This window comes from Heliconius melpomene, chromosome 18, assembly GCF_056956725.1.
Source record: "Heliconius melpomene rosina isolate 202511_hmr_F chromosome 18, ASM5695672v1, whole genome shotgun sequence".
NCBI lineage: Eukaryota > Metazoa > Arthropoda > Insecta > Lepidoptera > Nymphalidae > Heliconius > Heliconius melpomene.
In genome coordinates, this window is record NC_140406.1 from 610,042 (window position 1) to 636,290 (window position 26,249).

The following is a 26,249-nucleotide window of genomic DNA, read 5'->3' on the forward strand; positions in this document are numbered from 1 at the left end:
GGTGTCGCGACAGTCAGCCGTTCGAAACCGCTTATTGTCAAGATGCAGCTGCACAGATCCAACCCCTCACTACACTTTTAATGTAGCAGGAGTCGAATACACCCCTCTTGGTTACCATCCAAGCTCTTTGACGCACTAAGCCATCCGTTCCCATCAAGCTACGTAGAAATACTTAAACGCACGCTTACAATTTAAATATAAATTATAAAAGTTCAGAGGACTGTTTTTTTCAAAATTTTCCTAATGTTCTCTAAATTATCCTTTGAGGCCACTAACCTATCATTGGACTCAGACAGCAGCTTGTCCACGGTGGCGGAGAGGCGAGTGTTGTGTTCCTCGTTCATTCTCAAACGCTGGTTCAGTCTCATCAATTCTGCATTCTTTTCTTCTACGTTTGCCTCTAGCCGTTGGATGCGATCTTCTGCGGAGCCGTGTCTTTCTTGAGCCTGGGGGGAGTAAGAAAGAAAGACAAATAATAAGAAACATTTTAACGAAACTCTTCAACCAGATGATTAACATATATTTGAGATATAATCAGCACATCCTGTAAGAATCCAGGACAGTACAATTTGTGTGTCTGTCTTTATGTTGTTATCTATAATTATTAATAAACATAATAAACGTATTCTCTTTCTTCTCACCAGTTTTATTTACGAGCTTGAGGAAAGATAAAAACTAAAATATAGAAAATGAGGATCTTTAGTAAGGTAGATATTATTGCAATTCCAATAACAATCAGTTTCTTTTTTAATATAGTATTGAATAGTCAAGAAACAAACAAATTACCAAATTATTTATTTACTTTAATTAATAGCTATTTATATTTTTTTTCCTAAACGTTTCAATTAATAAGTTCGAAGAAAAAAAGAATATAACTGTAAGACAAGTGCACTGATCATTTTTTCTTGATAAAATATCCTAAACATCGCATTAATTAACAACTATACTTATTAATAGAAATATTTAAAAAAAATACGCTTTCATACAAAAATAAAACTGTATCACAATACCTGAATGCAAAACTATACTATCTACACCCCCACTCAATTCTACATCAAAGCAAGTGACGAATGGAAATGAATGAGACACTTAATATTAAAAGTACATGGATAATCGGGTATTTGATTATTATCAACAAATAATAATACATTCCAACATAAATTAATGAACAAGTATAAATATATATAGTAATATAAATATATTAAAGTTAATAAGTAGTTCTTTCAAATACCCAAATTTAGTTAAATCCTTGTGACTGGCGATGACGAGTGACAAAATGAAATGTAAAACATATTATACATAATTTAAATAAACAAAAATGTATCTATAGTAGGTAAGATAACATATTTTATTAGCTACGGCACCTTGTTATCGCTTTTTCGAGATATTACTCGTTGAGTGGTGGAGCTCAACGCCGATGAAGCGCCAGGGCGAGTAAAATAAATGATTTTGGGGGGGAAAGGGGTAGGAATCACACAACCGTCACATGTGCCTCTGGCGGCCTCTCTATATGACTCAATAAATTTCCCATCTTCAACCAAAAATTAAACAATTTAATCCAAAAAGAACAATAATTAATACAACAATTCGCATATCATTCGTAATCGCCATTTAATTCTCACCTGATTGAGAGCTTCCATTCTTGCTTTGAGTTGTTCCTCCATTTCGGGCAAAGAAGACATTTGCGCCAACTTTTGCGTGGAAAGTTCTAGTTTTTCCTCTATGGCCGCTATTTTTTCTTCTTGAAGCTGAAATTGATGGCTCCGTGGTCATTTTGCAATGGATTGCGTCTATTTACTAGTGAATTAAGTTTGGACAGTGTAATGTGATTACATGCTTAACAATATTTATAAAAAAGTGATAAATTTACTGTTTAGTTAACATCGACAGCGTTAAAAATGTTATTGTGAAATTTTTGGACCTTAATTTAAATATTATATACAAATGACTGAAACAAATTCCAACCTAATTAGGTATTAAAACTCACTAAACTAATACCCATACATAATTTAGAATAAAAATAAACATTTTTTAAAATAAAACACGTATCACACGACACAAGAGCCAGGGTTAGATTACCATGAAAGTTTGAAAAAAATAAATATGTTTGTCAAGTGTAGTGTAGTGTCAAATACCTTCAATTGCGCCTGCTTGTGTTGTAGCTCCTGTTCTAACTTCTCGTTGAGGTCATGTAGTGAGGTGGACTCGCGCTGTGCGTTCAGATATCGCTTTTCTAGAGTTGCTATTCGTTCCTCCTGAAACAGAGTTAGTGTAAAACATAAGATTCCTGTTTTATTTTGTTAATAATTTGACGCTATATATATATATATATATATATATATATATATATAGTATTTTTAACGGTATTATATTAATTAGCTCTGATTTTTCTCACAAATATAAATATTGTCAACAGGTACTGTTAACTGGTATAAGACAGGTTGTGGGTTCGATTCCCACCTGAGGAAATGAAGATATTTAATATTTTTATTTCCTCGCTGTCGCCTTAATAATTCAGTTACACTACGTTCGCAGATTCACATACCTGATCCTCTTTCTGCGCCACATTTTCTCTCAAGTCCCTCTGTAATTTGGCGCATTCGTCTTGCTTTTTCACCAATTCCTTTTCACCTTTGGACAGTCTATCTTCAAGGTCCGTCACTTTATTATTTAGTTCCGCCACTCTTCTCTGCCACGAGCTTAACTCAGCTGACTGGAAATATCAACTTACATTAGTAAGATTAAATCTAAATTTACATATTTTTTTAATAAATACCCTGTCAAAAATTAGGTTATATAATTTTTTTATTGAATTTGAGCAGTTTTAATTATATCTACTGATGGTGATACATTATTGGAATTAATAGATATTGTGACATGATGGTCTACACGAATTGTAAAAATGGGACGAATGTTCATAATTTATATTAAGTAAAACCACGAAATGTTCAAAATATTTAATTTAAAGAAATTATGCAATAACACCTGTAAAAAAAATAATATTTGAAATTCATATTGTGTTAATATTGTTATAACAAACTAGTAGTAAATGACGTGAGTATAATGTTGGTACGTCATAAACATGTAATCATATATACTTGCATGCATACTAGCATATTCATGTTATGCTTATGCAATAACAATTATATAAATGTATGATATTATAATAATTATATAATTGTTTTAGATAATGATTTTGAAGCAGAACTCTTGCTACAGTTGTATATTTTTTTTGAAGTAATATTCGTATATCTACCATACATATATATTAAATATATTTTTTAATATTCAATGCATACTTGTACATATTTTAAAAAAATGTATCACTATGTCATTGATAAAGTCATGCAAAAGTCGGGAAAATAAGGTCATGCAAAGTATATAACTACAATCAACAAATAAGAAAAATATATAAGCTATCAATCAGCGTCAAAATGATATGTTAATACATATTAATACAGATATGTAACAATGTTTGTGCAGTCTGTGAGCGAGATGGCGCTGACCTGTTTGGCGATCGTGTTTTGGAGCTCAGTGAGTTTCTTGCCTTCCGATTCACCGTGAACACTACTTAGTTCCTGCGGCCACCATCAAAATATACAATATATATTTACATCCTTTGGCACTCAGGATTATTTTTATAATTACTTGCATGAAAAATACAATCACTATTCAATATGGTTCTTTTTGCTTATTACCCAAAATAAAAGATACAAGTAAAAGAAAAGTGAAATCTGGTCAACCAATTCAGTCAGTGCAAAGAAAGCTTTCAACTTCCATGTTAGGTCTCCCAATATATACGAGTATATCGAATTGATGTATAACTACGCAAAGATAACTTGGAGTCGACGAGAGCTTTGATCAATAAGCAAATATATATATATAGGTTCTAAGAACTTTTAAAATCGTTATCACATTTCAGCATACAAAGTAAAATTCGTATATGGATGTAAAAAATTTAGACAACCGGTTTAACTCAGTGCAGCAGAATATTACCATGCGCGCTATCACAGTTTTGCCGATTCTACGCAAAACTTGTAACATTTTTAGTTTTACTCTATTCTCTTTAGCATACTTTTATGACCAATTAATGCAATTCATATTTATTTGTTATAATAAAAGATTTAGAATTGAGTAAAACACTATAAAATCTAGAACATGACAAGTCTACACAATCATTCACGAAGCTCCTAACATAAATTATGCAACATTATTTCATTTGTATTGTGAATGTTTTGTGTAGTTTTAAATAATAAAAATAGTGACTTCAATCAAATATCCAAAATGCTAATAAGACTATGAGAACGAAGCTAATATATGTATGTATTTCTTTTTTTAGGTTCACGCTGTGTTCCGCGTATAGCAGTGCACTCGTAGACAAACACTACGCATTTCGTGGCGGAACACAACGCCGCACTTAACACGGCGAAGGAATGAAAGTAATTCATTCTCAGATGCTGTGCCCTTACGCCACGACAGCAAACCACTTGATAACATACAAACTCTGATTGACTTGTTTGAGAATCTTTACAATGTACATAGCCCAAGAACAATCACTCTGGTTAAACTGATTAAAAGAAAAAGTCATTTGAAGCGGTCGACTTGAACCTTTAGTAGTTTTCTATTTACAAGTGGTAAAGAAAGGCTAGTTTTAATGAAGAAGCCTTGTTTTTGAGTTAAAGTAAGACCAGATACGAAATTAGTTATATTAGCATTTTGGACACTTAAAAACCTAAAAGTAAGTTCAGTTACTTTTAACAACATATTACATACATGATACAGCACAACAATTTCCCTAATATTATTTTTTTCGTTATTTTCACTTTAAATGTGATCTTTTTTCATTCATACATATATTTTAAGTATTTATTTCTTACCTTGGGTTGTTGCTCCCCATTCTCGGGGGAGCCAGTGGGAACGGTGCCGTTCTCCTTAGGCTTGTCGCCCTCTTGCGTGCCAGACGCTTTGTATTGCTGTAACTGTTATAAGAGGGAATATGACTGGGACGTACGTCATAATATACTAAATTAGAGAAGAAAATGCAGGAAGACACTTATAGGAATGTAAAAAAAATAATTGAAACTTTGTGCATCTCACACCACGACTACCGATGCAACTAGACGATAAGTACTAATTTTGACAAAATAACAATTGATATAATTATATATAAAAATACATAAAACATCTATATGTAAAAATAGTACACACCTCTTCTTTGGTTAACGCCAACTCTTCTTCCAGAGCCGTATTTCTTTCTAACGCAACACGTAATCGTTCGCGGACCTGTTGCATAAAACAATTTACAATAAAAAGAAGAATACAGGCCGTATCGTGGGACTGTCTGGCTTTAAACGCAACGGTTGTAGATTACATTCTCAGTCGGGGGAATGAATAATATATAATCATTACCTCGTGTTAAGTTCTGCCTCTCCTCTCCAAATCCTGGAAATTGGGCGGTGCGTGGGAAACGGAGTGTTTTAACACTAGGTTCCCTCTGAATAAAGTGTCTTATGCAGTGTATAGCTAAATAAAATAGAGAAGACTATTAAGATGCAGTTGAAAAGTTTAGCAAAAATAAAAGAAAAATCATTTACCTTCTCGTCCAACGCCTTGTGATGTTCGAACAAACTTTTCAACGCTTTCAGAACTTCTACTTCGGAGGAGACCCCGGACTGAGCGGCCGCCTGCCTCTTGACCACCGTCATGCGCAGCGAGCGCTCGTGTCTCGATACGAGGCATTCTAGGTGCTCTAACAACAACTGGAAACAGAGAAAATATATTAATAGAGACTACTATTAATCGGTAAGCAACCAACTGCAGTGGAACAAATTTTAGTCTCTAAAGACGAAGTGTATTTATGCGTCCACTAGCAGAAATATTTAATATAAATCTCTAAGTGGTTGAGAAATTAAGAAGAGTATATCACTAATTACTTTCAGATGTAGTCGCTTGCTTAAAATGCGTGCAGGGAAAAACACCTTAAAAATATTTGAACCTGAGACCCAGAATAAATGTCATAATTTGAAATTCAGAAACGAAGTCATCAAGTCTGAAAAGAATCCTCAACTTTCGGCATCGGTCTAGCCTCTAAACTCTAGACGGAATGCGTGTTGCATCTCACCGAAAAGTAGTAATTGTCAGCGGATGAGCGAATAGGCCTCGCGTCGGACAGTTTTGTTTATTGCGGAAGTTGTATTGGGGATAGGATCTGACCAGCGTATAATAATAAAAAAATATTGATGGAGTAGACAAATGAAAATGGTCATGATTACAATCAGTTGTAAATAAATATCTTTAAGCATAGAATATAGTGAATAACTTCGTTTCTAATGTGTTAAATGATGGATCCTACTCATATTACTTAGTACCAGACTAGAAAAATGTAAAATTTTAGAGATATTAATATCATCATCATCATCGACCGCCAACCTCTTTAGGTCGTCATAATATTAATATATACTTTATATATAATATATTAATATATATTCAAAAGAAAAATCGAACCATCGCATACATAACAGTTATTTAGTATTCAACCGACTTCAAAAGAACTTCTCCAGGTTGATATATATATTTTCTATGTAGGTACATAATTATGTCCATCGACTTCTCCGTCATTTGTTAACCGATTTCATGAGTTTTAGGATAGAATAACAAAAAATATGAATAAATATATTTAAATTATATAAATGAAACAAATAAGCTTACTCTGGTATTGTTTCTTTCCGCTTTGAGCTCTGAGATTTCTTCTTCCCTTTCCAAGAGCTGCTCTCTCGCTTGATTCAGCTCTTTTGTGAGGGTCGCAAATTCCTAAAAAGCAAAATAAATATCGATTAATATCATTTTTCAATTAAAGGAAATTATTAAAAAATTAAAGGAAAGATTTGACTTAGGTTCACGCTGTATCCCGCACCGCCACGAGTGAGAATCGAATACATAAAAGTTGTGTTTACAGTCAGCAGTTGTGCCACTGCGCCACGATGGGCTCAATATTATATAGTATTTAAGCCCATATTCAAAAGTCGTCAAAACTTATAATAGTAAGTTAGCGACTGAAGATCATTGAAGAGCGTCATTGACTTAACTAGGTGGTCCCTGACTGGACTGGATTACGAAAGCAATACAATAACTAAGAAACAACAAAAAACTAAAGAAAGACCATTAGTACCGAAAAAACCTCAAAGCATATATATTTGCGAAAAAAATGTTCTAAAAACAGATATATTGGCAATAAAGTAGCAATACCGTTTCTGAACGCACAGTTTTAGTGTCCCCGCCCCCGCCCCCGCTCCCGCACACGCGACACGGGGACTGCTTTGACAGGACTCCGCAATAGATTGATCGAGGAATATAAGTTGTGGTTTTATCAAATAAAAAAGATACTGGTGTGTGGCAAGCCACAAGGTAGATATATGTATAGGTATAGTTAGTTCGTCTGTTAAGACAAGACAGAGAACAGAGGTTCAGGAACAATATGATCTATAATCCATGTTTCCCGTACGTAACTACGTAGGGGAATTGTGCTCAAGATGGCATACTATGATAAGATGACACACTACCAATATTGGTTTAAATATTCGCGCTAAGTGCCATCTTGTGACGTTTTAGAGCGTGCCTATAGATGTCACTAATGCTCAAATTCAGTATGGCGGACAGTGAACGCAGATTGGCAAGTAGTTCATGTTTTCGTAATTTTAAATTGCAAAAAATTTAGCTTTCGCTTTTGCTTGGTGGTGAAAATACTCGTAAGGTAAGGCTTTTCTATTTGAACAAATTTTTAATGTAAAATAGTATTATTATATGATACAATTAACGCTAAAACCGCATTCTAACCTATAAACTTTTGTCATAACAGTTACAACTAATTTCACATATCTATTGGGTAAGATGACATACAAAACATGAGTATAAGATGACATACTATGTCATCTTACCCTTATAAATATTTATTTTTATAATTAATTTTAAAATTTTATTTATATAATATTTATTTATTTATTTATTGCTTTACCTACAGAATGCCTGGCAACTACAAACGAAAATCAACGCGCAAAAGTTGGTCACAACATGATATGGATAAGGCTATTGAAGCTATAAAGAAGAAGAGAATGGGGTGGCTTTTAGCATCTAAAAATTTTAACGTACCACAAGCGACCCTCCGTCGTTATTTTTATAATACTCCAGTAAGTCTTGGTCGTTTTAAGCCTACTTTTACCGCAGAAATCGAAAAAACGCTCGTGGACCATATCCTTGAGCTTGAAAGTCGACTTTTTGGGCTTAACACGGTTGAAATAAGAAAATTAGCGTTTGAATTTGCGGAAAGATTGGGGTTGGATCACAAATTTGACAAAAATAATAAAATTGCTGGCTGGGATTGGCTGAAAGGATTTAGAGACCGCAACCCTAATATCTCACTCAGAGCACCAGAACCAACGTCAGCTGCTAGAGCACGGGCATTCAATAAGCCTCAAGTGACGAAGTTTTTTTCTCTTTTGGAAAAAGAAGTAACTGAGAATGGAATTCAACCTCATAGAATTTACAACATGGATGAATCTGGCCTTAATACTGTTCAAAAGCCCCCAAAAGTGTTTTCATCCAAGGGAAAAAAACAAGTCGGTGCTGTCACAAGTGCTGAACGCGGTATACATTTCACAGTTGTTGCTTGTGCTAATGCCATTGGAAATTTTGTTCCGCCCGCATTAATTATTCCGAGAAAGAATTACAAGGCTGAATACTTCGACGGTGCTCCTCCAGGCACTTTAGAGCTATGCTACCCCAGTGGATATATGATCGGTGACTTATTTTTGAAGTGGATGCGCCATTTTGTAGCTTTTATAAATGCTTCTGCAACAAATAAGGCATTACTAATCCTTGATGGTCATACCAGCCATAAAAATTTAGAAGCTCTGGAATTTGCCAAGGCCAACGGAATAATAATGCTCTGTCTTCCTCCACACTGTACTCACCGTATGCAGCCGACTGATGTGTCTTTTTTTGGTCCACTTCAGGCTTATTATGATCGCGAGATGGGCACCTGGATTAAGAACCATCCTGGTAGAATCATAGGCTTATTCCAAATAGCTCATATTTTTGGAAGAGCCTACGAAAATGCAGCTTCTGTCAAAAACATAACGAGTGGTTTTGAGAAAACTGGAATTTATCCTTTTAATCCACATATTTTCCCAGAAGAAATGTATTTACCTAGCGAAGTTACTGCAAATGAATTGAATAATGACGTTGTGCCAGTTGCTAGTAATTTATCTCAGCCCCAGCTAGATCTCGAAAAGTCTGGTACCTCAGACGCTACTAACGCTGAAGAACAGCTGATGGAAATTGCAGCTGCCAAATCTCACGACAAAATCGATTTTCAAGCAGGTGCGAATTCTACAGAAGCCGAAAATCTTCCCTCATCCCCCACAATTTTGTCACCAAATATTGATAAGCATTTATCACAAGATCATGACGCCACCATTTCATCTCGGTTTAAGTCTATGCTGCTAGAATCTAATCAAAATATCCAAAACTTGCATGAAATTGCTACTTCTCAAAAAATTAGAAACAATCCTCTATCTCTTAAAATATTGGCAGCAAACCTCATTAATTATTTACTAGGAGAAGATAAGAAAAAAGATTACGATGAAATTATTTCACCTCTGTCAGGGCTAATGATTCTAGAGTCTGATACTATGAAAACTTTCAATACAAAAGAACTGAAAGATATAACTACTGATCCAAAAGTTAACAATCAAGAGCAGATAAGTGACGTGACTGTTTCACAAACAGTATCTGAAAAAGATAAAAGATCATCGCGAAGTACTGAACAAATTTTAACTGGGAAACCATTTTTGCAACAGGAAACAAAGTGCGTACTTATAGAAATTTCTCCATTACCAAAAGCTGATTCTACAAGAAAGTCACGTGTTAACAAAAAAGCCAGTGGATCGCAGGTTTTGACATCTAGTCCATTTATAAATGAAATAAAGATAACAGTACAGCAAAAACAAGAAAAAGAAAACCGCAACTCCCTTAAAAAACAAAAACAAACTAAACGTGCTATATTTGAAAACGTTGACGTGAATTCTATGTCTGCGCCCAAAAAATACAAAATTACAGGAAGTCAAAACCCGACCACCTCCGCTAAGAAATACAGATCCACACGACGTCGAAAGGAAATAAAGCGTGTAAATTTGGAAGATGATGAAGATTTCGACGCTCCTTACGCTAATGAAGACGCAGAAGATGATGATCCAGCTTGCATTTACTGCAATGAATTATTTAGCCACTCTAAGCCAAAAGAACATTGGGTAAAATGCCAAATGTGTTCCAGCTGGTGCCATACTCTGTGCGCAGACTTACCAGCAAAGAAGAAACAATTTATTTGTGAGCTATGCTCACAGTGATGGTATAAGACGACATACGATTAAAGTCTAAGATGACATACTATGTCATCTTATCCTATTGATATGTCATCTTACACTCATCGACTTAAGTGCATTTTATGTTTGTTTTTTAATTGTATGTTACTTTGATTGTTCTGAAACTGAAATTATTTCGTTGATTATGATATATTTAATAAAGTACGCAATATGCTGATCTCATATGACTTCATTTATTTCAAATATTTGTCTTCAAACAAAAAGTATGTCATCTTAAGCACAATTCCCCTACCACGGTAAATATTTGAAACGCAGATCAAATATTCTTCCGAACAATTTCGTTTTTGGGGATAAACTTTATTTTTTCGGATACTTTTATTTTCTTGGAAACTTAAGACGTGATAAGAATCTATAATTTACTTTCAATTTCAGTTCCTAGTTGAATGGTCCTAATAAAGATATATTTTTATGGTAAGAGTTTATACGTGCTAAAGAAATTTTAATTAATAAGATTCAGTTCTTCTTAAAATATGAGGTGCTTCATTATATTTTAGAAAACATATAAAATTTTATATTTGATTTGAAGACATCGTGGGGCAGAGGAACTAGTGTGCGACTCTAAGTAAACGCGTCGGTTTCAGGTTCGATTCCGCAAGCAATACTTCGAGAATTCGTCAGAAAGTGGGTAACGGAAGTGTCTTAATGTGTACAGAGTGTCTTAACACTATGTCTCCTCTGTGTAAGCCGTCTTGGACGGTTTTCAATAGGCACGGGTTCGAGTATCGTTACGTACTAATTTCAGCGATGAGAAGTAAGCATCGTTCTTCATGTTTAACATATTTTTTTGTCAAATAACTGTTCATTTTAATAACCATTATGGCCCAATTTTTTAAAATGAACTTGACAACAAAAGACGCATGAAAAACTTTTTACTCTAAACATAGTAAACGACGCCCGGAAAAGCGTAACAAGTAAAAACCGAGCGAACGAACAATAATATCTGTAACATGTCCTCCCCAGGGGGCGCGGGGGTCGCGGGGGGCGCGGCGGCGATCTAAATCAAGTAAATGAGCTCTATTGACATCATTACGACCATTGCAATGTTTAAGGTTAGTTCATTCCACCGCTTGCATTTCCACTGTGGAATTCAAGCACATGTTTATAGATAAAATTGTTATATTTTTAAGGTTTATATCATCCTTCTTTTTTTATGGAAATGCCTGAAGCACCTGATGGTAAGTGATCACCATCGCCCACGACCCTGTGTAACACGAGAGGAGCTACAGGTGCGTTGCCGTACTTTGAGGTGGAGACAGGCGCGTTTTTCTTGTGGGAAAGTAGGTATGCAAAAAGGTTCCATTGAAAGATCACTTTGATTGTTCGAGTGTCGGAATCGGATTAAAGATGACTAATCTATCTATATATATAAAATCGAAAGGTCACTCACTCATCACGAAATCTCAGAAACTACATGTGCTAGGAATCAGAAATTTTGCATAAGAGTTATTTATAGGACGTAGGTGCTCGCTAAGACGGGACTTTGCAATATTTGACTTCTAAGGGGTTGTTTTTGGGGTTGAAAGTTTGAATGAAACTTCGTTACTACAAATGCTAGGAGTCTCAAATTTTGCATGGACGTCACTTATAGGACGTAGGTACTCATGGAGACAAAAATTAATAATAACGTAGTTCACGCAGGCGAAGCCGCGGGCGAGCCGCTAGTATATTATAATATATGGAAAAAATTAATGTTTGTAGAATTTAGAGTTTTCGTCATTTAATAGATAATAAAAATTGTTAATAGTGTTCTTGTTAATAATAGATTAATTAGATAAATAAAACAAACGTACCCGCGAATAAGATCTGCAATTACTATTACCTAGTAACTTTCTAAATGACACTCGCACTACTTCCCGAGGTGTGATCCCTGTATAGGCACTAATTCAAGGAGTACGTCGATCTAAAGCGTCATCCATATCTTATGAGACTACCTGTTGCATCTCACAGCCTGGATAATTTCGTCATACAAGTCTTTCAAACGAAACGAAACGAACGTCTACGAAATGCTTGCAACGATGAAGTAGGAGTTTTCCAAATTTGTTTATTTTATATTACAAAGTATATGTTTGTATTTTAGCTTCACGCTATATTCCACATATAGCAGGGCAGGTAGGGGGATTCGAACTGTGCTGCTACGCCACGTTGGCTTCTACTAAATTACTATCGCGTTCACAATAACCCCACCACCGACGGACTTGTATTTTTTTTATTTTTATTTTTTTTTATGGAAAAAGGACAAGGCAAACGAGCGTTCGGGTCACCTGATGATGATCACCGCCGCCCACGACCCCGTGCAGCACCGGAGGAGCTACCGGTGCGTTGCCGACCTTTGAGGTGGAGATAGACGCGCTTCTTGAAGGTACCCATATCGTACCGACCTGGAAACACTGCCGCAGGTAGGCCATTGTATTATCGCGGGATCGAGCTCATATTTGAAATGGCCGGAGGGGAACACTCGCAGCTATTTCAATTAGCGAGGGCGACACACTATCTGCCATAACGCGTAACCAATTTCCGGCCATCGAAAAATTCTTCAATTTCAGTTATTTCGTTTGGATTGCGGGAAAGCTTTTCATAACCTTCGTCAATACGAACGGTATGTTGCCAGACAATTCTGTGTAAAAACTCAATTACTTCACGCTCTATCAGACCGACGAAATAATATTAATTTAAATATAAAAATAATTTCTCCAAGCGTTCTACTCTGTGTCACGACAGTCTTAACTCAAAACGCAATTTTCATCTCTAATTAACATAATTTATAACAGAAAAAAAGCAATCATTAGCAGCTCTAACATCCCTGCAGCCATTGCACAAGTAAAAGAAAGAGTGTATTATTCGACCTCAACTCAACACACAACGGCAGTGGCTCCAAAGGGAGGTTTCTAAAAGCGTACTGCGGTTGACCCCACCTTGACTTTGGCGAGTGGTAGGTAGGCAGGCCGCCTATTAGTGAAACACGTGGTGCATAGAATTGGTTTAAAAAGTCGGTGTTTTGCCGTTTGGAAGCTTTAATAGTTGACTTGACCTACCCCAACGCTTGGGGCGACAGATAGCCTCCAAATCATTGTTGTACTTTAAAATTCTTTTCAAAATAGTGGTAACTTACACTTTTGGGTATACATTTTTGTATATAAGAAACTAAGTCGTTTTTAGGACAAGGTTTTTGATTCATTACGAAATTTCTATTCTAAGCTTGATGTCAAAGAAGCTTACCTAATACCAGTATTAAATATAAACAGTAAGAGGCTGCCGTAATGCAGAGGGGCAGGCGCCGTCTGAAGTGAGATTTGCTGGTTCGACTCCCACTCGTAGGGATTAATTGTCTTTCCATTTCTTCGTTGTAGTGTGTAGTGGTGCGTGGAGAACGAAGTGTCTTAACACTATGCGGGAACAGCGTGAAGCAAGAATACCCCTGAACATGTAAAATTCTGGAGACTCGACCTTGTTAAACAATTGTTTATCAAACACGTACAGAAATAGACTAGAGTTCGAATAGATATCGTTCATATATTTCGATAACTTCCTTATACCGATATATTGGACAAAATAATCTTCTTATGTTTAATATACCTATTGGTAAAATGAAACTAGCAATATTGTTTTGTGTGATACTTCGAGTAAGCAATAGATTTTACTTTCCTCCCTCCTTCATTCTTATTGGTTTTAAATAATAAAAATATACTATAGTAGTGTTATTTTGTAGGCAAAGTTTAATATAAATTTTATATCTGTTTCTCTTCAGTATATTGTCTCGCTCTGGTATAAAAGACAAGGTGCAGCGTTGAGTTCTGCCATCGAACTCGCTATGTCGCGGTAATTGGGTTGAGTGATGAGAGGGAAAGGTAGTGTCTTAATGTCAGTGGCGCAGCTAAGGGGGTGCGAGCGGTGCGGTCGCACCGGGCATCAACAGGAAAAGGGCATCAAAGTCGACGATTAATGTGTTTTTTCTTTGTTTTTTTAGACTTTATACCATTTTAAAGGGCATCAAGTCCTTTAAGCCGCACCGGGCATCAAGAGGAAAGGGGCATCAAAGTCGACGATCACTTTGTTTTTTTTAGAACTCAACGTCGATGATTACGTTTTTGTTGACGAAAAGTTTGTTTTTTTTTTTTTTAGAAGTCATCGTCGATGATGATTTTAGAACTCATCAACAGGAAAGGGGCATCAAGTCCCCCGAGCCGCACCGGGCAGCAAATACCCTAGCTACGCCACTGCTTAATGTTAATTTTTTTCTGTCTATCCTACTGAGAAGACCTGACAAGACACTACGTTCTTGACTTGATATATAAAGAAATATTAAGAGCATATCTATTTCGACAAATAGGCCTTCACCTGAAGTAAGTGAGGCTTACCGGAGGAAATTTTTCTAGCTCTAGGCTGACAGGAATTGCAGTTAGACCTTATAACGCCTGATCTTAAGATATGATAAATCTTTAGTTATAACAAGCATAGAGCCGAGAGAGAGAGAGTTAAAACTGATATTATTTTTTTTGAGATATTGCACACTTTATCTCGATAAAGCATCGCCTCTCGAGGCTAGACTCGACTGGGAACTGAACCCACAATCGTTTCTACGATGGCCTCATGTGTATGACGACTTCATAATAATAATTACTAATTAATAAACTTAATTGGTGGAAGCTCATTAATGATTAAGAATAGCACAAATTAATAGGAGCGAGTCGAGTTTTCTGTTTACGTAGTACTTAGGTACAACAAAAAATAAAAAATATATTTAAACATTAAGCAATGTATTATTATCATTGCAATTTTACTATTAACCTTTCCGTTATCATTTTCTTTCTTATTCTAGAGAAATTTATATTGAACAGCAGGAACCTGTACACCACTATGTTTTCAAAAACAATTGGTGAATAGACTTGAACCAGCATCCACCTCGAATGATCAAACTTACCATTTCACTACGAAATACAACACAAATTGAATACCCACCTGAAGCAAAGCGGTGTGAACACGGCAAGTGCACACAGCGCCGTTCTTGCGCGAGCACGGCGCGCCGAGTAACGCGCACGCGCCGACGCGCTGCATTGCGCGCGCGCATCCCTTCGCCACGACACCCTTAATTTAGAACCACCCTCACAGAACTACCCTTACTGTTCCACAAATCCTTAAAAAAACCCATAACTTTGAACATTACCATGTTAACAATCAAGCACAGCACGTTACTTCTTCAATAGTCATGTTCTGAACACTGGCGTTTTTAGTCCTCATTTTGATAGATTCAAACAATTTTTAGATACTTAAAAATATTTTTACAATTCATCTAAATTTGATAGACATTTTGGCTGTTTCATATCTATACTAATATAATAAAGCGGAAGAGTTTGTTTGTTTGTTTGTTTGTTTGAACGCTAAGATCTCTGGATCTACTGGATCGATTTACTTTGTTTTTGTTTTGTATGAAAGCTGCATTCTTCAGAAGTGCTATAGGCTATATAATATTACATTACACATATATATTAATAAATTAAAATACTTTCTAATTTGACATGCAATTTATTCTGCCATGTTAATAACAACCGTCGTCGCTACGCGACCACGTTCGTTACCGCGTCATTTTGATATTCATCCTTATGAAAATAAATATAATAGTCACTTTTAGCATTTCATCTAGATTGAAATATATTTCAAGCAGGTGTAGCCGCGTCCGGGTCCGCTAGTCTTGTATAACACTACTCATTTGAATTGGAAACTTATTTGGTTTTGGATAATTCATATGTAAGATCAGCAGGCGAAGCTGCAGACGAGGCTAGTACCGAGATAATCTAGTCTCAGGACATCTAGAGACATTGCGTCTTGGAACTTAACGTCGGGTTTAACTTTAATAATTGTTATCGTTACCACTGAGGGACAGTGCCACCTGCATCAACAAACAATATAAAAAGATTCGTCGAAAGTATTACACTTAGCGAATTTAATTCCACCAAGTGTTTATTTAAATTCAATCTTTATATTCTACTAGAGAAGAAGTCCTCGTCTTTAACTAAATTTAATCAAAGTTCATAGTTAGTTTATAATTTTAGTTCAATTTTTCAAACGTAGTAATTTGACTATTTATTTCTTATGATTTAAACTGAACTGAAGCCAGTCGTGGCGCAGAGGCACCAAGTGTGCCCGTTAACGCGACTGTTGTGAGTTTTACCCACATTCGAATGTTGAAGCAGGTAACTCACACGCAAGTTTGCGTTGCCTTTTCCATAACAAAAGTTTTTGAGATTTGAGTTCCTTAATGTAAATTGCATAGGATACAGTACCATTCTACCCTACCCGATATCGATCTACTCGTACATAGAGTAGCACGCAGTAAGCCACACCAATTACACGACGACCCGCCGGGACTAACGGCTGAGTGTCTTTTATTACATTACCGTATCGTTTGGCTTTCGGAAGAAAATATGTTTTGAATCATTAGAGGCTGTCGTGGTGCATCAGCACCGTATATGACTCGAAGCGCGGTGGTTGTGGGTTCGATTCCACTGGAGACTTTTACACTCTTTATCACCACCAATAGGTCCCCAATCGGTTTGACTGATTGAGATGAAAATTAACTGCAAACATATAGATATGACCACGAAAAAAACTTCTAGATATTCAAAAATCATCAATCATTCATTTCTCGCTTAACATGTGAACACTAGTCCAGTTTGCGCCCCTAGTAGCCCCTATTTAAAACTGACTTCTGACGATAATGGAATGATTCGCGAGTTCATATTTTAAATTACCCGCTCTATTAAAGAGAGTTGAATTCGTATAAGTAATTTATAACATTAAACTTCACTAACCAAATAGCGATCTGCAACAGATTCAGTGGCTGCATACTTTGATGCGGTTCACTTGGTGCTTTCACCTTGTATAAACCTTTGAGTATTAGTGCAGGTGGTAAGTCCTTGATCTTTTTATTATTTGGTTAGATTTTTTGTATTCCTGTTAAGTTGTTGTACAAATACATCTAGATATATTATAACCCTGTCCAAAAGAGAAAGCGCGGTGTTGAGTTCTGCCATTCAACACACAACGCCTGTAAAATTGGACGGTGCGAGAGGAACGAAATGTTTTAACATTAGGTATGTTAAAACATTCTATCCTGCTATGCTCGAAGCTTATTTCTTTTACGTTAATGGTTTAAATAGTTTAATAGAGCAAATATTAAAAACATTATCGATATTGATTGGATAAACAGTGGAAATTATCGGAAATATTCGATTTGATTCGATTTGTCTATTGCAATAAACATAATTGAAAATTTGTCAATTGACTAATAAACAAATTCAGCAATATTTTTTAAGCATAAAAGAATGAAAGCAAAACAATTATTAGGTACTAATATCAAAATATCACATCTATTATTCAAATTTCGATATTCATCCAATATAAACAAAATCAATATTTATAACAGAAAACTAAACTCATTCGAGTCAACAAAGTCGTATTATTTGCAAAATAAACAATGAGTGTTAGTTAATTTCGCGAAAACTTCGGAACCAACTGTCCGGTCATAATTCCTCATTTCAAAGCTCCAACAAAAGGAGCAGAACGAATTCAAATAGAAATTGTTCAGAAACGAGTAAGTTCCGGTTTCATTATTCACCATCTGTCCGTCTGTCCGTTCCGTTTCTACTCAACTAACGGAATCAGTAAGTGTAGGCTTTAGAACTTTAGATACTTGGACAATGGTCACTGTTAGTCGTTCCCGAATGTTTACCTGAAAATTACACAATTCACTTTTTTCTTCTCACATCGGTAATTTGGCGGAGAACGCAGGGAACCTCTCTAGGTTTAAGATACTTCATTTTTAAATTTTCTTCCATTTTCGACAAAAGGAAGATTTTTTTGTACACAAATAAAAGAATATATTTAAATTCCTTTAGATGGGGTCGAACATACAATTATCGTATTTACACTTACACTGTGGCGTTTACGTTTGTGTCCCTGCACCATGATACGGCTAATGTATTTTTGTACACTATTTTATTTCATTAATTCATTATTATCACATACAAACACACAAATAAGTGTTATTATTGTTATAGTTATTTTAAAATCTCTTAAATAGAGTAGCATTCCAAAACTAGGTTGGAAATATTTATGTCAACAACGATTTTGTCAGCGTTTTCATAAGTTCTTAGCATGTAGTGCTGAAAATATGAAAGTTACTTTACACATGTTCAAAAATTTATCAAATGTTTTTTGTCTCATTTATTTATTTAACAATAAAAAAGGGACGAAAGCGAACTAAATAATAGATCATAACTTATGTTAACTAATATTAAACAGCTTTTTTTTGGTTGAACGCGTTTGAACTGGGGTGAAATTTTTATTTGTAATCATTTAAAAAAGTCTTTACGTTAATTAAAAACATTTTCTGGTTGTTTGTTTTACGCTGTATTCCGCACATAGCAGGGTAGGCAGAAGGTTCTGGAAACCTAGTGTTAAAAGAATTCGTTCCTATTAAGACACTACCGTTCCCCACTATCCGCCGAATTCTGGAAGCATTGCGTGTTGTGTGGCGGAATTCAACGTCACGCTTTGTCTCGTTTTTAAGGTGCATTTCTTTTTCTTTCTTATCATACATACAAAATACACTTCTGAGCTCTAATTTATTAACCAACAAACAGCTTTACATTAGTTTAATGAAAATTCTTTTCACAACAAGCGTTTCCTTTGTGAGGATAATAGTTTAATGTCTTTGAAAAAAAAGTTAGTTACGACTTGCTTTGTTGGATCTCGTTAGGATTGATTTTTGTTTTATTTTGTACTAGCGGGCCCACCGCGGCTTCGCCTGCTTGAACTACATGATTATTCATTTAATAAACAGAATTGACTGACAGTCAAATGTGTTGATGTGTTAATTTAATTTAAACAGTCTTAAATGGTAAAGTACCTATTGATTCGGGTAAGGATTTATAATAATCTTTGTAAAATAATTGTAATGATAGCATATAACAAAAAAACACCCAAATCGAACTGAATAATCCAATATCGAAATCGAATCCCAAATAATTAATCTAATAAATGAATCGAATCTCGAATCGAAAATAATTCATTGAGAACCTCCTCCTTGTTTTGAAAGTCGGTTTAAAATACAGATTAATTACAAATAAATACAGATTTACTATAAGTATAGGTATAGATATGGATTGCTATATATTTGCAGACAAACTCATGCCTGGAGTTCATTCAAATGACTATAACTTTTTTTAATGAACCGAATTTTTTGAAACAAACTTTAGATGTTAAGCTGGGTTAAAACAAATAACTTGGTGAAGTTTTACATAAATCGGTTCAGTACTTTCAGAGATGAGCGTGACCATACACAACAGACAGACAGACAAACAGACAAGACAGACAGACAGACAAACAGACAAGACAAACAGACAAGAAATTAAAAAATATATTTTTGCTTTCTATTATTCTTTTTAAGTGCCCCTCTATCCATTTCAGTAGAAAATACTAAATGTACAGACAAAATATTTTTACTGTTCTAGCGCCCTACTATGCCGCCCGAAGGCTAGGTCATTTCGAATCAGTGACATCTCCTTAGTTATTTATTAGAATGTGATACAGTAAACTATAATTTCTGATGATTATTATATTTATTTTCATAAGAATGAATACTCACTTTTGCTCAACCTTCAGAGATACACACACACACAGATACTATCGCGGACTTTTTAAAATATTATTTAAGGGACCAGGTTGAGTCGGCACACGCCATGTATGTGTTAAGCAAGCTGCAAGCCGTTGCTGAGGAACGGTTGTTATTAATATGGCGGAAAAAATTGCATGTCAAATTAATAAGTATTTTAATATATTGGTATATATCGACAATATTACAAATATGAGAAAAAAAGTAACCTATGTTCATCCCGAGACCCTCAAGTATCTCTATATGAGTATTTTATTACAATTGGATTTGACCCTGATTGCGTAAAAGACAGACAGAATTACTTTCGAATTTATAATATAGGTGTGGGTACTGGTATTACGGCGATATTACTAAGACGAGACCTGATATTCAACTCTTTTATTATATATTTACTTTGGTTATTTATACGCTACAAAACAATAGTGGAACATTATTTCACAATTGAATTTGTTATTTTGTTCAATTATTTTTCACAAATAATTGAAAGCTATGTCTTGAAAATTGTGGAATGTGGGAACTACCTAATATTGCATATAGCATTGTAGACAGAGGAAATATAGTAGCTGGTCTAGTATTAGGTAGATTGCATACAACAAAGTTAAACTAAAACGATTTTAATACAACTTAACGTGGAGGCGGCGGAACATATTTTGTTACGGTCTGGCTACTTCAAAGTGCGATCATCCGACTGCTGATATTCGTTAGAGGAGAACTGTATCACTTTGTTCAAAGGCCTGTTAATGTAATTTAAGTAGTGAACTAGTGACTTTTCTGCTCATATAAAATACTAGCGGCCCGCTCGCGGTTTCACCCGCGTGAACTATGTTATTATTAATTTCTATCTCCATGACTACGTCCTAGTGACGTCTATGCAAAATTTGACACTCCTAGCATTTGTAGTAACGAAGTTTCATACAATTTTTCAACCCCTATTTGTTCCCCTTAGGAGTCGAATATCGCAAATTCCCGTCTTAGCGAGCACCTACGTCCTATAAGTAACTCCTATGCAAAATTTGAGATTCCTAGCACTTGTAGTTTCTGAGATTTCGTGATGAGTGAGTGACCTTTCGATTTTATATATATAGATTATTATAGGGAAATAACTTAATCAAAATAAAAATGTCACTTGAAAGACTAATTTTGAATCCGACAATACTTTGGTTCCATGATTTGTTTAAAAAACAAATAATTAATTACGTTTACCCACTCCAATAACGCAAAGTGTGTACGCACACTCCCTTCGCACTACAATTGAAATCCCCTTGGCAATATGGCCACTTAAAACGAAATGTCTTGAAAAATGTAAAGAAACTGGAGGATGAAGCCCTAAGGTTATCTCAGTTTGAAATGTGATTGGGTGAAACTCAAAAAAATTTACGTAACTACATAAATACTTAACAAGCAGCCAATTAGAAAAACTAATAAAAAGTGATTAGTTCAGCAACAATCTATAGCCGTATTTCATTCACCATACACCCAAAATGTAAATAGAGTACCATAAAATATAGCTATACGTATATTCATTGTGAAGTCCTGGGCTGAAATGACTGAATACAATTTCACTAGTTCAAACAAAATAGACAGCACTACTGGCACTACTGGCGAACTTTGTTCATTAGATTCCATGTTGGCAGTACAAGAATGATGGGAAAATGAAAAAAATGGTATAAATTTTAGTTTCAACTAATTTGGAGATTTTAATTAGTTCTTATAACGATCACTTTAGTATTTATCTGGTTGTTTGGTATTTTATGCTTCATTACTTACATAAATTATATCTATATGTCGTTACGAAGCGTGTAGAGCTTCGACATTAGATATGAAATGTCTCGAAAATTCCGCGGAGAGTGGGAAACAGAGTGTATTCATCTTAGAATTTAGGTACGGAATCAGATTGAAGAAAATATTTTTGTTTTGGATAATCCAATTATGGAGGAACGTTAGTTATAGGCTACGTTATATTTCTACAATAATTTCGACGTGACCCACTGTACCTGCGGTCACGCTGTCAAAGCTCCAGGTGACAGTTAAATGCATGCCATAATGGTTAATGTAGTTCCACTCTTAATATGTTAAGTAAAAGTTGAGTAGCCATTAGTTGTAGCCAACAAAGTAGTCAGATATCATGTTGATAAAACTGATGAGTTTGACCTAAATAATGTAATCGAAAAGCAATGCAAACGCGGTATGCGTTTGCATGTTTCGATCTGGCTTCGATCCCCGTTTGGAGAAATGTTTTTTTTTTCATTCCTCGATCTGGTAGATATTAGATTATTTGATAGATTCAAACATAAGGTTAAATTCTTAGAAACGGCTCATTATATTTTCGGCCCAAATATTATAATTTATCTGACATCATTAGTTAAAGCAAAGGAAAATTCAATTCTAACAAACGGTGTTGCATTTATTAAAGAACGTAATAACCCTACTTCTTAAAATCAAATCAAATTAAATTAACTTCACGCTGTATCCCGTATACAGCAAGCGGGATAGACAGGAGGAACATATTGCTAATACCTTCCGTTCCCCACTTTCGGCCGAATTTTTCGACACATTGAGTGTTGGTGGCTTTGCCTTGGTGCCCAAGCGAAGAAATGAAAATATTGATAAATAACAATTAATTTCCTCGAGTGGGGATCGAACACACAACCGTCGCGCTACAGTACTCTTGGGCCCCTTTAATTTACAATAGATGCATAACCATCATCATCTTCCCGAGTGATCCACGTACTATTGATTATCATAATTATTATTACCTTATATCAAAGTGGCAAGGTGAAATAAATAAAGTGCCTTAGTAAGCTTCTCTGGTTACCTTTAAAAGCATCTCACTCGAAAAGGCACTCGACACGCACTGTATCCAGATAGATAGATATTTCTCACGGCGTTTGAAGTTTAAGTGCTAAGTTAATATGGGAATAGGTGTTCAAAGTAAATTTACCCTAAGTTTTGAAATTAATGCATCGCCACGACGCGACGGTCGCGGCTTCGACGTTGCGCGTTGTTAAATGGTAAGAACTAAAGAGTTATGTAAGACCCATGATACATTCCAAGTTGGCCGTGGTAACTCTGACGACAGATACAGTAGGTAAGCCTGAAGCTGTATCACATCGCGATTTAATGTTACTTTTTTGATGTTTATAAAATAACTATTCAACAAAAAGATTTTTTCAATTTGTACCAGTAGTTTCGCGTTCAACCAAACAAACTTTTCACTTTTAAAAGTTTATTATATAAATATACCTACCTAGATAGGGAAATGTGCTTTCGGACGCGATACTTTTTTTAACCTACTTTTATTTAGGGACTGTGTGTAGGCAAACGGAACCTTAACATGGGTGTTAAGACACACCTTTTACCACTATCTGACCTCAAGGGAATATAGATTACAAAATAATGAAGTCTGTCGCGACGAGCTCAGTTATGTGTACATCGCGTCGCGTCGGGGCGTTGTAGGTTCTACATTCATTTGGAGACATGAGTTGTTTTCATTATCTCACTCTTATAACAAAACAAAGCGAGCGTTGGGTTCTGAAATTTGCACTTTGGGTACCCGAAGCAAGGAAAAACGTTGATGAACCTTTATTCGAGCATGCTCCAACTGCCCCACCCCCCAGTGCTGTTAAAATAAAATAATACTTTTATATATTACATTAGAATATACTAGAACAATTTAAAGAAGAGAAAAGAATAAAATAAAAAGCATAAACTATTTATAATTTTGTTCCTATTTTTACTGTGTTCTTACACTCAGCATCTCTGTATATGACAGGTCCCTGGCTGGTAGGCTACATATCATATGATCGTAACGAGCTTTAACATCCCGCAATGCGACTGAGATAACAAACACCGAGTTCTACACGTTATCTAACACTTAAGTCATATGGATTTGAGAACTAGAAAACAAATAGCTTTCGCGTAAGTAATGTTAGTAAATATGTGATTTTCTCTTATTAAAGAACCTTGACGCTAGTCAAGAACCTCCATTCTCAACTATCCGGCCTAATCAAACACATTGTAAATTGAGTGACTATACTGTACAATAACTCACAAACAAAAACACGATACAAATGGATTTATTTTTTATATCTTTCTAGGGAATGGACTGGACTGGTGCATCGTCGTTATATATTAAGCAAACCGGAATATATTGTATTTGAATGGATTTGGATGAAAACAATAAATCGCAAATCGCTATGCAATTTGTATATGGGTTTTTTTGTTTTTTTGAAGTTTCTGAGAATACAAAAAAATTTAAAATGCTTTGTATTTACCTCGCATAAATTAGAGTATTTTCATACATGGCAAGTTCCGGCGAAAGACATTTACGTTCTACAATTTCCGGCGAATTCTGGAGGCTATTTTTATTATTTTAGTGCTTGCTTGCTATTCAGTATTGAGTTACACGTATTTTTCGGAAACTACAATTTACATAGAGATCATCCTTTTTCTTATAGAGTAGTCCAAGTTTCATTCAAATTGGTTTAGTAGTTTAGAGATATTTATATCCACCTCTAAAGAGAATATGTAACCGGATAGTATGGGTATATAGCCCTACAATTTAGGTAGTTTAAAAGTCTATAATAACTTTTATTAACACACAACGGACATCATACACTAATATTATAAAGCTGAAGTGTTTGTTTGGTTGAACGCGCTAACATCAGAAATCAATGATTCGAATTGAGTATATTTTTGTTTTGAGTAGTTCATATAATAGCACAAGATCCCAGAGCCGACAGATCTACGTCATTTTAGCACAGCTGAATTTTGCGGATTCATTTGCATTGTCTAATATGTAGTTAAGATATCGTAGATATTTCCCTATTACGACGCAGGCAAAGCTGCAGATAAAATTTAGTGTAAGATATAATAAAGCAAAAAAACATCAACATTTTCAGTCAACAAATCTAAATCTATCGTTTAAACATGTTTCGAAGTAATTCATCTAGTGGGGGCTATAGGAAGGTGTCGAGACTCGAGGTGCAGTTTTTCCATGCAATTAACTCCGTCAGTGGGTTGTTAGTATCACGCGGCTGAACCGAGCGGTGTCGGCGACCAGCGACACTACCAAGCAATCTATATATGTATATATAACTCTTCCACTACTGAGCGACGGACGTAGTCCCGTCACTCTCGGCTTTAGAAACTTGAAATTAGGGATGTAAGGTTAGAAAAATATAGGGAAAGGGATTAAGAAGGATTTCTCAAAATTGGGAAGTTGGTGGGTTTACCTACTGAGCTAAAAGAGAACAAATTAAACTCTGGTAAGGCAATCGCGGCGTTAAATTCTGTGAGTCAACAAGCAATATTTCGAAAACTGCACGAAATGTGAAACTGAAAAAAATACATCAAACATTATCTTTGCATTTTAAAAAATACTGAGAAAAAGAATGAGTAACCTTCGTCAAACACAAGGCGTATTTGAGCTGCAAACACTTCACATTCTATAAGAGTTGAAAGCAACAGTTTTATATATCTAAGGTCAAGGCTTTACAAGGTTAAGGATTGACATAAACAACAGAATATCTAACAAGATCATATTCTTTTTTAGCTTTATGCTTTATCTGTATCCCGTAAATAGCCCTGCCATTCAAAAGGTTCCTAAGCTTCACAATGTATCCCGCGAGTAACATGGTAGGCAGAGGGAACCCTTGTGTTGAGACACTTCATTCCCCAGTTTCCGCTGAATTCTGGAGCATTGCATATTGAGTGGCGGAACTTAAGGCTGCGCTTTATCTCGACACCAGAGCAAAGAAATGAAAATAGACATTTAAAAATATATTTTATTTTACTTCAGCCCGTGCGCCACAACTGGTCTCGGTGAAGCTGGAAAAAACAATAATGGTTTATATACAATAGATAACAAATTTCTATCCAAGATGCTTCGATATAACTCGAGTAGGATACTATTGAATCTAGATATATGCTCTGGCAACAAGGCAAAACCGCGGTGTTGAGTTCCGCAAGTTAACATGCAATGCTTCGAAAATTTCGGCGGTAAGTGAGGAACAGAGTGTCTTATCAGTGAGTTCCCTCTGTCTACCCTGCTGTATACGGGATAGAGAGAGCTTTTTCTTTAAAATGTAAATATTTTAAAGGGCTCAAACAAGGATATGTCCGCGTGTCTCCAATCAATACAT

The 26,249-nt window shown here is 35.4% G+C and overlaps 2 protein-coding genes across 7 annotated transcripts in view; one reads left to right on the plus strand and one right to left on the minus strand.

Annotated features, from left to right (window-relative positions):
* The window catches only part of Liprin-alpha (PTPRF interacting protein alpha), a 132,013-nt gene that overhangs the window by 17,516 nt on the left and 88,248 nt on the right, over positions 1–26,249 (minus strand). For 3 of the 6 annotated variants that reach the window (XM_085202280.1, XM_085202278.1, XM_085202277.1), the window contains exons 2-10: positions 6,709–6,810; positions 5,595–5,759; positions 5,209–5,283; positions 4,878–4,979; positions 3,507–3,578; positions 2,546–2,713; positions 2,136–2,255; positions 1,623–1,748; positions 277–446 (exon numbers count right to left, since the gene is read on the minus strand). In XM_085202280.1, coding sequence (XP_085058406.1) covers positions 277–446; positions 1,623–1,748; positions 2,136–2,255; positions 2,546–2,713; positions 3,507–3,578; positions 4,878–4,979; positions 5,209–5,283; positions 5,595–5,759; positions 6,709–6,810 — 1,100 coding nt within the window. Of the gene's footprint in view, positions 1–276; positions 447–1,622; positions 1,749–2,135; positions 2,256–2,545; positions 2,714–3,506; positions 3,579–4,877; positions 4,980–5,208; positions 5,284–5,594; positions 5,760–6,708; positions 6,811–15,392; positions 15,706–26,249 lie in introns of those variants that run through there. The other 3 variants (XM_085202281.1, XM_085202282.1, XM_085202279.1) reach the window with 3 other exon arrangements.
* LOC146529098 (uncharacterized) lies at positions 8,019–10,572 on the plus strand. Its single transcript, XM_085201919.1, has one exon. It carries the CDS (start codon positions 8,019–8,021, stop codon positions 10,398–10,400), a length of 2,382 nt encoding a protein of 793 aa, XP_085058045.1. The 3' UTR covers positions 10,401–10,572.

Coding starts and splice junctions, on each gene's coding strand:
- LOC146529098 (XM_085201919.1), top strand. CDS start 8,019: ATGCCTGGCAACTACAAACGAAAATCAACGCGCAAAAGTTGGTCACAA.